Here is a 12,901-nt window from a genome sequence, read left to right on the forward strand (position 1 = left end):
AGGTGACGCATGTTGCCCGCCTGAAGCCGTTTACACGAAGGATAAAAGAATGACTCGCCCAGAGGGCTTCGTCTGAGACAGGAGGAATGATACGAAGTGTCACTACCAGGAAAAACAAGGGAAGTGCTGGTAGAAAAGGAAGACGACCTTGCTTCTACTGGGATTCCCCTGAGTGGGTACGAGCCATAACAGTGGAATGGTGATCATCATCATACTGTGATCGCGGACTCGGTGCGCGTTAAAACCACACCCCTTAAGTTATCTTACCATACGTAACAATATGTTACGGAGATTGTGTCTGTCACAGTGAACAAAATAAGCAATTAATAATTAATAATACTGATATGGCTTGTTAAAGGAATAAAATTACTGGACATTGGCGTGTAATCTTAGGTAGTTGTGTGATCCACCGCAAATTCTAAGAAATGAGAAATATAAACGCAACTACAGCCTGTTTGAAATACTTCAAGTAACAAATGCTTTTCATGCTGTGAAGCTTTGACGCTCAGGTAGGTTTCACTGAGCAGCAAAGCATCTGCTTAAAGAATGCGAAGTCCAGTGGTTCTCAAACGGGAGTCCGCAAAGCCACTTCTATGATCCGCGAAACTCTCACCCAAATTTTTCTTTAATTAAGCATTACTGTGCAACTTATTGATGAACTATCCAAAATGAAGTTATGTGGCACGTTTGTTTGATGCTTTTGGTAGCAATAAAAGGCACCTGTGTCACGCTCTAGTTGTGTTAATTTGCCTACGTAGCCCCCTCCCTCCCCTTTGGGGCAAGGGGTCCCTCATCGCTTCCACTAGTTTACAAGTAGTACACGGCACATCCATGGATGAGAACTACTGGTGTAGTCAATTGTGCCTGTCAGCAGCTTAGGGCATCATCTTGTGCTGTGCACAATAGGTGCCATGATAAATAATAAAAATTTAGAAGGTAAATCTCTAGGGTTCATCTCCTGTGAACTTTCTGAATTTTGTACAAGTATTTTGTAGCGTGCTAAATTTGGCTTGTTCCTCATTTTGTGGAGACACTATGGAACCTAACTTCGGCCTCTTGCATGTGAACTTTTCCTTGAGGAAATGGCAGTTCCTCCAGTTTTGATATGTAGAAGCATGCAGGGTTTATGCACATGACCTTGTTACAACACTTTTTTATTCTGTTTGTGTGCTGGACAGGCCGGTGACCCTGAGCAGCCTAGTAAATGCATTCAACTTCCCAGACAAGTTATTGTATGGTGAGTTCCCCTCATGATTTCATTGAGTCTCTTGAATGCCCATGGTATGAAATGTAGTGCGAATGTAAGGACCACAGCTCGAAAAGCGCTGCCGTGATAGGCAGACCTAAGGATACTGATGTGACAGCCAATTTGGGCGTAAGAAAAATATACATGAAAAATAAGAATGCAATATGTACAGGCACACTCATTTTTACTTGCAACACGAGAGCGCGGGGCCTCATGAGTTGAAAGGTTGCTCATGGCTTCAACTTGCTTTTATTTCAACAACTTGTTTTTCTTATTTGGGATCATAGCCAAGTGAGAGAAAGGGGTTTTGTAATGGAAATAAAGGCTAGTGGAAACCGTGCTCCGTCTTTGAGCCCATGAGGCCACGTGTTCCCATGTTGCAAGTCATATGAGCGTGACTGTACATGATATGAAAAAATATTCAATGCTTATAACCTGTTGGAAGAATATTGAGAGGTTTTAGCTGTAATACTTTCAGTTAGAAAAGAATTATAACTGTTGAAAGTGGCTGGCCTCTTTTGTTAAAGGGACATTAAAGTCAAATAATAAGTCGATGTTGATTGTTGAAATAGCGGTCTAGAAACCTCGTAGTGTTACTGTTGTGCTTAGGAAGTGCTTGTTTTGAAATAAAATCCTGTTTTAGTGGTCTGAATTGTGATAGCACTCTTCAAATTACCAGCCTCAAGTGGAACCTTTCATGTCACTGTTGCCAAACACAACGTTGCCCAGCTTTACTGTGTGGGCGCCGACACTAATAGCAGCAGAATGAAAGTAGCAGAGGCCACAGCAGCAACAACGGCCATTGAACAATTTTCTGCCATCGTCTTTGAGATGGCAGGTGTGTGTGCTTGGTTCAACTGGACCCCACTAGATGGCACGACCTGTTCAATTTAACCAGGCGAAAATTTAGCTTTTCAACCACTTGCACCATTCTACAAAGTAAAGTCTGGTGGTTCTTCTTTCAAACTGACAAACTGAAACAAACAGCATTTTATTACATATCTTGATGCACAGAAGGTTCGTTATTCAGTGCAGCTAGTTCGATTACTACTAGTGATTAATTGTATGCGGTAAGATTGACGTCATCGGGATCATTTTGCACAACGTCCTACTCGCAGCGCATATGTTCTCGTGCATTTACATTAATTTCTCGGTAAGTAGAGCACTGCTGATGATAATATTGTCGTTTTAGACTTTGTCGTACATTGAGCTTTCACTCTGACTTAAATTGGCATTTGACTTTAGTGTCCCCTTAACTGATGTTCATTCAGTTCTTGTGAAGAGTTCTGCATAGGTGAGTCATTTGAAGGGCCTTACTGATTGGCACTCATTTTCGTTTTTCATGTTACAGGCATGATTGAGGACCTGCTGAAGGAAGGCCGCCTGGCGGGCACCCTTGTCGGAGGCCGTTCGGAGCGTGCCTCGTACGTTCCGGACCTGTACTCCCGCTCGCAGGCCAACTGGGTAGATGCCTGCTACCGACAGAACGGTTTTCTTGGTATGCAACTACTCTTGGCACAGATTTGAAGCTTACATGGGCAGTTTCCCTCATTCCTTCAGAATGCACTGTGTGGGGTCTCTCTAGTGTTCTTACACATCCAACAGATTGTTCAAAAGAATTGGCATGAATGTATCTTTTTGACTGAAAGAAGCGCAAAAGAAAACAGCAGAACAGAGTGACACAACAAACACAGTGCTGTTGACAAACGCAGTGTTGCCTCCTCGCTTTCTTTGTGATCGTTTCTTACACTGCTCTTTACAGTGAAGGTTACAGTGTACGTAGTTCGCTGCTCATCTAAATGAGCGCGGCTGATGTACCATTCATTTTCAAAAAATGACAATACAAAGGCCTATCTTTTTCTTTGTTAAATATATTTCAGGAAAGAATGCATTACCACACTTCGCTGTTTTTTGATCAAATGTATCAATATTGTTGCATTCCATGGTGTTCAGACTGTTTACATTGTTTCTTGCCTAGTCTATGAGAGAAAAGAACAACAACGTGCAGTTGCCTCCACATAGGCCTTTTATCGATAGTGAACTCCAAGGTATACCAACTGTGACTTCAGAACACGGGATACTTCATGACTATATCGGGCCACAACACCACACGCATTCACAACTGCATCATTGCCACTCACGATCATATCCTTAATGCCCTAGGTTACGTCTCCTGTGGTTGTAGGGAGCGGTGCACAAACTGACAGATTTTTTGTATTATTTTATCAGGTTACTGCCTTTGTGTGCGCAGAGTACGATGCCCTGGTGAGACTGGGAATACCAGACCCCAAAGCCTACATTCGTCGTCACTTCAAGGACGAGTCGCTCGTTTTCCTCAAGTCGCTCTGCATTGGCCAGACGCTACTGGCACAGGTTGAAGCCGCTATCGACGAGGCTGCTGGCACGGGCTCCTGGGTGGACGTCGCAGTGAGTGCCTGCATCTTCCCACTTTATTTGCAGCCTTGTTTACCATCATCAACCTTGTAGCTTACTGCTCATTAAGTATAGTATGCTAGCCTCTGCAGAGTAAGCAGTCCACTAAGCTACGCAGCTGTGCATTTGTGTTGATCCTTTCCTTTCTGATTAGCTGCAGTAATTTGTGCCCCTGTGTGTAAAACAGTGCTACGTCAGTTTTCTGTGATCTTTGTTTTATTCCCACAGCCGCTGCTACCATCAGTGTTCACCCCGGAGGACGTGTCGGGCATCGTGCAGTCGGTGCTCAAGTCTCGTCCACGCAACGCCAGTCAGTCGGTGCAGCAGTTGCTGGACACCATCATCATCAGTGATGCCTTCATGGAGACCTGTGTGCGGTCTTTCGACCCACTCATGACCACAAAGGCTGAACTGGTAAGGTACTGCTGCATGGTACTTCTTGGCCATTTGGCACCGCCTAAATGCTGATGGCTACTGCCAGTTAGTCTGCTGCCTGCCAGCCAAGAGAAAGCCTTGGAAGTGATACTCACATGTTAAAGATTGGTTATTGATTTTGAGTGGTTATTGATTGGTTATAATAGAAAAGGCTACTTGATGCACAAGTAGCCTTTTGGTTGGCTACTTGTGCATCTTGTGATTTGTCTTAATGGTCATTCCAGCTCCTGAATCAAAAGGAACTCTCCTAATTGCACTAGTTTCTCAATGAGATAACCCTAAATGTGAATCTTCAAAAAAGACTCTCAGCTTTATGCAGCCATTCTTTCTGTGCTGGTTTACTTCTGTGCGGCATCCATTCCTTTGTTATCCTGAATCAGTTGAGCAGTCCGGGCTCTGATGGTTAACACTGTCATTCGTATGCCAAAGATAACTTGTTGCGTGAACGACTTGCGACGTTCGGGTATAGAAAAGTAGCAATTTGATGAGTTCACTTTGAAAAAGCTAATTGGCCACTTTCCTCTTTTCTTGCTTATGGAATACTGTCCAAGATCCTGCAACCTTTCAAGTGCAATTCAAGTGGTCACACTATATATAATGGATTGTCGTATATTGAGTTATTTTTCCTCTGCTGTCAAATTCAATATATATCAGGGATCAACTCCATAATGTGAAAGTAGGATTAAAAACACTATATATGTGAAAATAAATGCATAAATTGAGTGCTGATGCTTATGCTCCCACTAGTGTCTTGTTTTTTGCATGTAATGTCCTGGAAACGTAGAAGACGCAGGACTTTTTTAGTAGAGCTGTGCAAATCGCAAAATTTTGGGTGCGAAATTAATTCTAATGCTGAAGTGCGAGTGGGAATTGAATCGAATATTTTTCGAATATTATTTCTAGAATATTCTTTGAATACTTTGAACGGAAATTTTGAAAAAAATGTTGGAGACGATTTTTAAACATATTCTTGTGAAATAACAACGTAAAAGTGATTCTTTTTGCTAGATTGATCAAGCACTGGCAGGGTGGTGTTTTATTGTTGTCTTATCAAAAGTGAGGCAATGCAGGGGACAAATTGTTTATATGTTCGTGATTTTGTGCAGCTAAAGTGTTGCTGGCAACGCTTCACACGTGAAAGGCGAAGATGCCATTTCTTCAGCTTCTCGTCCTCTGTGGAAGTTCAATCAATGTGGCAGACAAGGGTGTTCTCTCTTCAAGTCCGTCATTCCAAATTTGCCTCTTAGGCATCAATATATCAGAACATATGAGATTTTTGATGCTAAACATCTTTAGCATCCTATTTTTCTGACTTTCTGCCCCAATCAGGTCCAAAACAGCATTAATTGGGCTCCCATCTCGGCTGCATCTGTTATGTACATGTTGGAATGAGCTTTTTCTCAAGTCATTACATTCATTTGAGACTAGCAGAGCCTGAAAGGCATCTCTGATGCAATACAAGAAAGTGACGGGCTGAAGCATAATGAAATACTCGAAGAAGCCATTGTCAATTGGATGGTGACTGTGTTCGTCTTTGGGAACTTCTCATAGCTAAATTCTGAGGCAAATCAAATAAAATAGCAGATAATATCTGAAAAATGTTCGAAATTTTGAATATTCACACAACCCAAGTTTTTAGTGAACCTTTTTTCCAAGTGTATATTTTGTGCACTTTCAGGGCGAGTACTTTAGAAGAAGAAAGCGTTGTGCAAGTATTTGGCTTCATGCACTATTGCCCTCTTCACTTTTATTAATTGCTTATTGTTTATTTTATAATTCCTACATGGATACGCAAGCATTTATGGTGTCAACTTCACTGCAAAATATTAAAATGTGAAGTCCAAAAGAATGTTTTAAAAGTAGCAGAAAATGGAAGCGAGTCATCTTATGCTGCTCCAATCCATTTTTTAATTTGCCCGTCATGCAGATTTCACTTAATTTGTTTGTTATAAGCCAGCTATGGATTACCGATGAAGTCTTTATAGCTGCCCAGAAGTGTGATGAATTCTAGCTTCACCCTTATGCATTGCAATCATAACCCATGACCTTCAAAAAAACTGACACATTTTATGCTTAGAGCATAAAAGATTTTTGACACCATGGTGCTTTTCTAGTGTAAAATGACACTACAACAAAGAAGCCAGGACAAGGAAGAAGACAAGTGTCCTTTATTCCTTTGTGTTCAATCCTGCTACACAGCTTTTTCAAAAGATGTTCTCATACCAACTTGCTCAACTTTCAACGCTGGCTGCACACTGCATGTTTGATTAGGCGTCAACTAAAGCTTGCCGCACCTAATCATGCTGGAAAACTAGAGCCTTGCAGTGACATTGAGTCTTGCAGAATGCCTGTTTCACTGTGTAGACTGCAGAGGCTACTCACCACGCCCACGCATGGGCCCGGGTGAAACAGGCACAATTATTGTGCCGACGTGTGCATACCATACCCAGCAGATGGCCTGCATACGCCCGATAGACAGTGCACTGCACGTACTTAGCCATAGGTGATTGGCTCCACGTGGCAGTTGCAGGCTGCAGCATAGGTCAGCAAAAAATGTGTATCTCTCAGACATGCTCAAGAAATATCTTTTGGGCTTGGTGCACACTCGAATTCGCTAAGGCTCCGACTCACGACTCGATCCAAGCCTGAGCGAGTTGACTCGTGAGTCAGTTTGCAGACCTATGGGCTGCAGCGATACGGTGTCAGTTAATGCCAAATGCAGTGTAATTTAGTTGTGGGCATGCAGCAGGCGTTACTTCACAATGCAAAGGGGTTGAACTTCTACAATGAAGGTTCGCTTGCATTTTTAAAATAAAAATGCTAGCGGAAAAGAAAAATGGCTTGGTCACCAAGTGCAGGTTTTTTAAGGTGAGCCCACATACAAGTACTGATATAACGACCACCTTTTACGGCGCTTCCGAGTTCATTAAAAATGGGTTCGTCTGTATCTCCCTACAAGAAGAAAGTAAGATGTTGAAATTTCGCAGTTTGTTGTGGCACCACTGGGGCTGGTGGCATTGCCTGCGCTGGCAGCCATGAATACAACTTGCGCAGAGACGCTGCTAAGGCATTTCAACACTGCGCAAAAGGCGTGCGGCAGATGATGAACCACCTTGTATCATTGGATGATTGATAGTGGTAGCAGAAAACTCGTTAAATCTACAGCTGAATTAACCGAACTATTTGTCAGGGTTTCGCGGCCTCGTTATTCTGTGCACCTTTGTGTCCAATAGTAGTCTCATCAGAAGACATTCCTAAGAAGGTCGTGTTGCATGGAACTCGAATGTAGCCCCATGTATACTTGGAATAGGCCACGCAGATATTAAATTTTCTTCCACTGTCTTGCCGTGGCTCCATGACAGGACTCTCAGAAAGGTGTGATCTTCCTCGAAGCTGCACCAGCGCCACAGTCGCACCATCGCCAGGCAGCCCCCGCTGCTCCCACGCCAACCCCAGCTGAGGACAGGCAGGATAAGAAGGATGAACGCCGCAAGAAGGCAACAGGTACTGATCTCGCACTACAGTTAAACCTCGTTATAACGAAATTGGAGAGCCGCCGCTATTTGCTTGTTATAACCAATATTTCGTTATAGCCGTAGCGGGCATTTACCGCAAATATTATGCACTGTACTTACCCCAACAAAATAGCGGGTGAAATAGCATCCCGCCGCACGGTGGTATGCAACAAAATAACCGCATTCCCAAATGAAAAGGAAAAAAGTCATGCACCTATTTTAATGCACTTCAAAATACACCGCTTGCATTTCAGGCAGGCCCACTTGGTAGCCTCTGCTTCGTCGACAGATTGCAATTCGCCGCAGACCGCTCTCCCGTCAATGTCGTGGCGTTCCTTGAAGCGTTGGAGCCAACCCGAACTTGCTACGAAGTTGTCATAGCCCATGATGCAGGGGAAGTCCCCCGCTTTTCCTTGCAGCAAGGCGCCGCTCACCGGCAGATTCACGGCCCGCGTGTCCAAGAACCATTTAAAAACGGCCCTTTCGACCGCTTCAAAGGCAGGTGCCCTCATCCTCTTAGCGCTTCCTTTCACGCCACGTGCAACGGCGACGATGATGGACTCCTGCTTGCTCAAGATGGTTGACAGTGTGCTCGTCGATACGCCAAAGTCTCTTGCCACGTTGTCTTTCTTGGTCCCCGATTCGACGGCTCTTATCATAGCCGCCTTCCGATCTAGCGTTATGCGCTTTCGCTTCCCGCCTGGCGCATTCATCTTGCTGGAATCACGAGCGCAGCACGATAAAAGAAAAGGCGGAAGCGGTCGAAAAAGAGAAGAAACATGCACGCAAAAGCAACGCGGCTCACATCGGCGAGCGACAACACTTGCAGAGAAAGTGACTGTGAAGAGGAAGGGGCGCTCTTTTGCGCTGCCCTCTAGGAACCGGTTATTCAAGGGGAAGGGGGTATGTAAGATTAGGAAGCGCGCCTCAGCGCCATGAGAAAGGGGAGAGGGAGAATATAAAGAAGACACAAAAGAAAAGAAAAGGGCGAGACGTTCGCGGAGCGCTCCGCTGTCGGTGGTAGCCAAGCGGCGTACGTGCAGCGAACTCTCCTCCGAAAACAGCGCATGCCGTCTGCTTTGCGCGCGTTGCTGGAGGGCGCGTGGCGGGAGTTTTGAACTGCTAAATACAGTTTTCGCGTTGCGCGCCGTCTCAAATTCGCGTTGTGCACTGTCGTGACATCGGCTCAAAATTTTACTTCCTAACAAAACTTGTTCGTTATATCCCATAACAGGCAAATTTTGCCTCGTTAAAACGAGGTTTTGATTACATTGGTTTGTATGGGGACATTCAAGGGGAATTAGGATTTGCTTGTTATATCCATTATTTCTTTATAGCCCGTCTCGTTATAACGAGGTTTAACTGTAGTTGATTAGTGCTGAACTTTATGTTAGCTTTAGCTGTAAAATCAAAGGGCCTAGGCATGACAGTATATGCTAATACACTTAGACATCAATATAATGAAAAAGGATATAAGGAAATATTGGTTATGATAAAGTAAATGAAAATTGTCTTGCAATAGATATATTGTTAGGGATAATCATTATAACAAACGTTTGGATATAACGAACATATTTTTTTGTAAGATGCAACTTTGATATAATGAGGTTGGAGTGTGTGTCCAGTATGGGGAAGTCGCTTACTATTGTGCAGCAATATTTCAGAAGCCATGCAGATTTTACTGCATTGAAAATATAGTCTGGCTGGTATAATTGCCGAAGATTGATTTAATTTTTCATTAGTGGAGGCCAGAGGTGAGAACTCAATAGCTGAGAGTCGGGAGAGAATGCATGTGGTAGCAAGAGAGAGAGGAAAGTGAGCATTCATATTTGAAGAAAGCGCAAAAAAATGGACGCAGAAAAACGGAGAGGACAGGACAATAGGCTGGCCTCTTCGTGTCCATGTGTTTTTGTTTTTTTGTTTTTTTGTAGTTCTTTCAAATATGAACTTGCACCGACTTGCCCAGCTTGCCATGTGAGGAGAGTATGCATTTGCTATTCTCATCAGCCCAGCCATTCTTAGCCAAGCTCACGCTTCACACTTAGAATTGGTGGTTGCGTTATATTGAGGTATTGGGGACACATAGAAGTGGGAGGCAAAATGGTGTGACTTTTGCCTGTCACGGTTTGTAGAAGTGGATAATTTCCTTAGAAGCAATTTTCAGGTGGCTCTTAGGGCTTCAGTTTGTGTGATTGCTTTTCATATGCATTGAACCTTAGTAGGACCAGCCAGAAATTTAAAATCATCAGTCAGTTTGACTGAAATGGTTTCAATTTGTGAGGATCCTACTGTACAGTGCTCATGAAATGTAAGGCCAAAAGTTTCAGTGTAACACTTTTTATGTGCAATTTCTTTAGATAACTGCATCATGTAGCAACAAACCTGGTCATTAATACTAATATTGACTCTGTTGTAAGTGTTTGAGTTTAAGTTACGGTAATAGGACACAAACTAAAGATGGTGGAAATGAAAGCATTCGCGTTACCTATCATCAAGTGGTCACGTCTCAGTTGGCGAGTTCTTTACATGTTTACTGTATCCCTATTCCCTTAAACATAAGTTCAAGCACACTGCATGCTTTTTGTTTGGTTCTTTCCAATAAAATCACCCACCCATAAATGTCCAGGTGGCAAGTCAGGTGGTGGAACTCAAGGACGAGAGACCAAGACCAAGGCGGTGAAACCCAAAAAGCAGCAGCGACGCGGCCGTGGTGGAGGCGACTCGGACTCAGAAGACGATGCCGGAGACGGATCGAGCCATTCCCACCGCTCCAAACAGCAGCAGGAACTGGAGTTCATGACAATGGACGAGATGCGGGTGCAGCTGGAACAGCTTCCACTGCTCCGCGATTGTCCGCCGGAGCTGAGTCAAAGCATTGCCGAGAAGATCCACAGGTGCGGCAGTCTGTCATTCTCTCAAAGTAATTCAGGTATAACCAGCTGAAGTTGTTGCCCATACATTAATTTGTAGGCTAGTGCGAACATTTGAATGTTTAGAGAATTAGTACTGTATTCTAATTCGCTTTGATTCAAATTTAGTGTGTCGAAAGTTTCGAAGTATTGGAAAAGAATGAATAGATGTTTATTCATCCGTATGCAACTTTTTGTAAAGGCGGTTTCGCCGCAGTGAAGGGATGTTAAGCTGCGATGGCTCTTATTTAAATGTATGCTACAGTAAAATTTTGGTAGAATGAACACCACTTTAGTGGACTTTTCAGATTAGCGTACGTCTAAAAATCCCACATCGTCTGCTAATAGTTTCAATGTAAAATTGTTTCACTATCAGGTACTTCAGAATACTGAACTTTTCAGAATAACGAGTGCTAATTTAGTTCCGCGTTCTATTAACAGCACTTTAGTACTACGAACTCTAAATCCGTCGTGACCACCGGAGCGGTACCCAAGCAGTTGACTCAGCAAATGAACGCCTTGCTTCTCAGAAAACACACAACGAGCAAATGAACGCCTTGCTTCTCAGAAAACACACAACGGTGTGGAGGGAAAAAAAATAACAACGAAAGGACGATTTTCTTTTTTTCTTTTTATTGAAACGCCGACGCTGCAGGTTTACAAGCAGAGGAGCGAGGATAACACGGGAGGGCAAGGTCAGCGAGGCAGAGGGCACAGTGGGAGTTTCAGAACAGGAAGCATGGGAGTGGAAAACCTGAGAAAGCGAGGGAGCAGAAAACAAAACGCGAGGACTTTTCTTTTATAGCTCTTTTCTTCAAAAAAGGTGATGACAGCCGCGACGCTTCGAGTTTTTCTTATCTTTGTCACTTCATGTAATCTAGGAGTCCAAAGAGGTATAGGCAGGTATAGGTGTTCTCTGAAGAGGCCTTGTCATCTTTTCGGTGATTAGTTATGGCATCCGCAAAGCAAGTCGGCATTGGCGCTGCGGTACTACTACAATGAGTTCATCTCTGCTTGCGACGAAGAAGCGGAAGCAGTTTTCGCTTCTTATAACCCTCCTATAACGGCTTATATGCCCAAATGCCCAAAGTATAATCAGTTTTAAAATGTAACATATTTTACTGGTTATCACTTGCATTCTATTGAAAAGTCGAATCCTGTTACAATTCAAAGCTGCTTCCACTTTTTTTGGACCAGAAAAAATGGCATTTCCACCAACCTTGTAAATGCCGTTCCAGGTTTTTTTCTTTTCTTTTCAATTTTTCAAAAATTTTGAGTAGGGTAGATGGGTCATGACTATGCCCATTTTTTTATAAGATGCGATATAAACAATTAAAATTGGATTCAAAACTATTCTACCAAAATCGCTATTCATTTCAAATTCGCCAAGACCGTAAAATTCACTTTTCACACAGACCTAATTATGTGTGATATCGGGCTAGTTGGAGCACAGCTAGAAGAAATTCATAGGTGCAAACAAAAAACATGGGCAATAGAAAAAACATGGAGAATCCGTGCACTTGTTTCTGTCCAGTCCAGTTTCTATGTTTTAGGTTTGCACCTGTGAATTCCTTTATTGTCTATTAATATATGGGACTGCATATAGACTCTGAAACACATAAGGCCCAGATAGTTTTTGCTATTGGTATCTGCAATCGTCCAGCACCACATTTTCCACTCACAATTGCAAAAGTAGAGTGATGAATGCTAAAGTATGGCATGTGTAAAATTGCAACTGCTTATAGTATTGGTGAACATCTCAATCATTCGATGACATACATATATACATCAATATTACTAACTTCATTACAACAGGGTTCTGCATTGCTGGTACTGAAATTTCCTTTATTGTGCTTTGTGGTGGGTTCAAATTTATTTTGTGAATATTGTGCATTACCTTACGCTCAAGAATGAAAGCTAGTCAGCAACAAGCGGGCCCATGTCTCGCAGTTGTGGCTGATTCTGTAAGCCATGATGAACATGCCTCAACTGTTCTCCAAGTAACAAATGCTTTTCGCCTTTCTACCATAAAGACTGATCTTTTGGTCTAGAGCCTATGTATTTTGTCTACAATATGCATACTGCCTGCAACAGTACCTCTACAACCAAAGGAATCCGCATTTTGTGCCAACAGAATGGTAGCACCAACTAATGTGAAAGGCCGCTGTCTTCGCATTAGTACAAATAACAGCGTTGCACAAGGGCAGAATAGAAGCCCCACGTTTACATTAGGACAGCTGTTTTAAAAGGGCCCTGAAACACCCTTTCAAGTAACCACGAAATGAATTCACTGGAAAAGCTTATTGCCTCACGAATTCAATGCAGCAAAATTTTTAAGAATGCATCCAGTGCGATTGGAGTTA

General features: G+C 43.0%; 1 protein-coding gene across 2 annotated transcripts in view; it reads left to right on the forward strand.

The window, feature by feature from the left end:
- Positions 1–12,901, forward strand: part of LOC142817914 (E3 UFM1-protein ligase 1-like) — a 37,724-nt gene that overhangs the window by 13,346 nt on the left and 11,477 nt on the right. For both annotated transcript variants that reach the window (XM_075895866.1, XM_075895867.1), the window contains exons 6-11: positions 1,179–1,237; positions 2,598–2,744; positions 3,498–3,673; positions 3,908–4,093; positions 7,477–7,618; positions 10,256–10,523. In XM_075895866.1, the coding sequence (XP_075751981.1) occupies positions 1,179–1,237; positions 2,598–2,744; positions 3,498–3,673; positions 3,908–4,093; positions 7,477–7,618; positions 10,256–10,523 (978 nt within the window). The remainder of the gene's footprint in view (positions 1–1,178; positions 1,238–2,597; positions 2,745–3,497; positions 3,674–3,907; positions 4,094–7,476; positions 7,619–10,255; positions 10,524–12,901) is intronic.

This window comes from Rhipicephalus microplus, chromosome 5 (genome assembly GCF_043290135.1).
Source record: "Rhipicephalus microplus isolate Deutch F79 chromosome 5, USDA_Rmic, whole genome shotgun sequence".
Taxonomy (NCBI): Eukaryota; Metazoa; Arthropoda; class Arachnida; order Ixodida; family Ixodidae; genus Rhipicephalus; species Rhipicephalus microplus.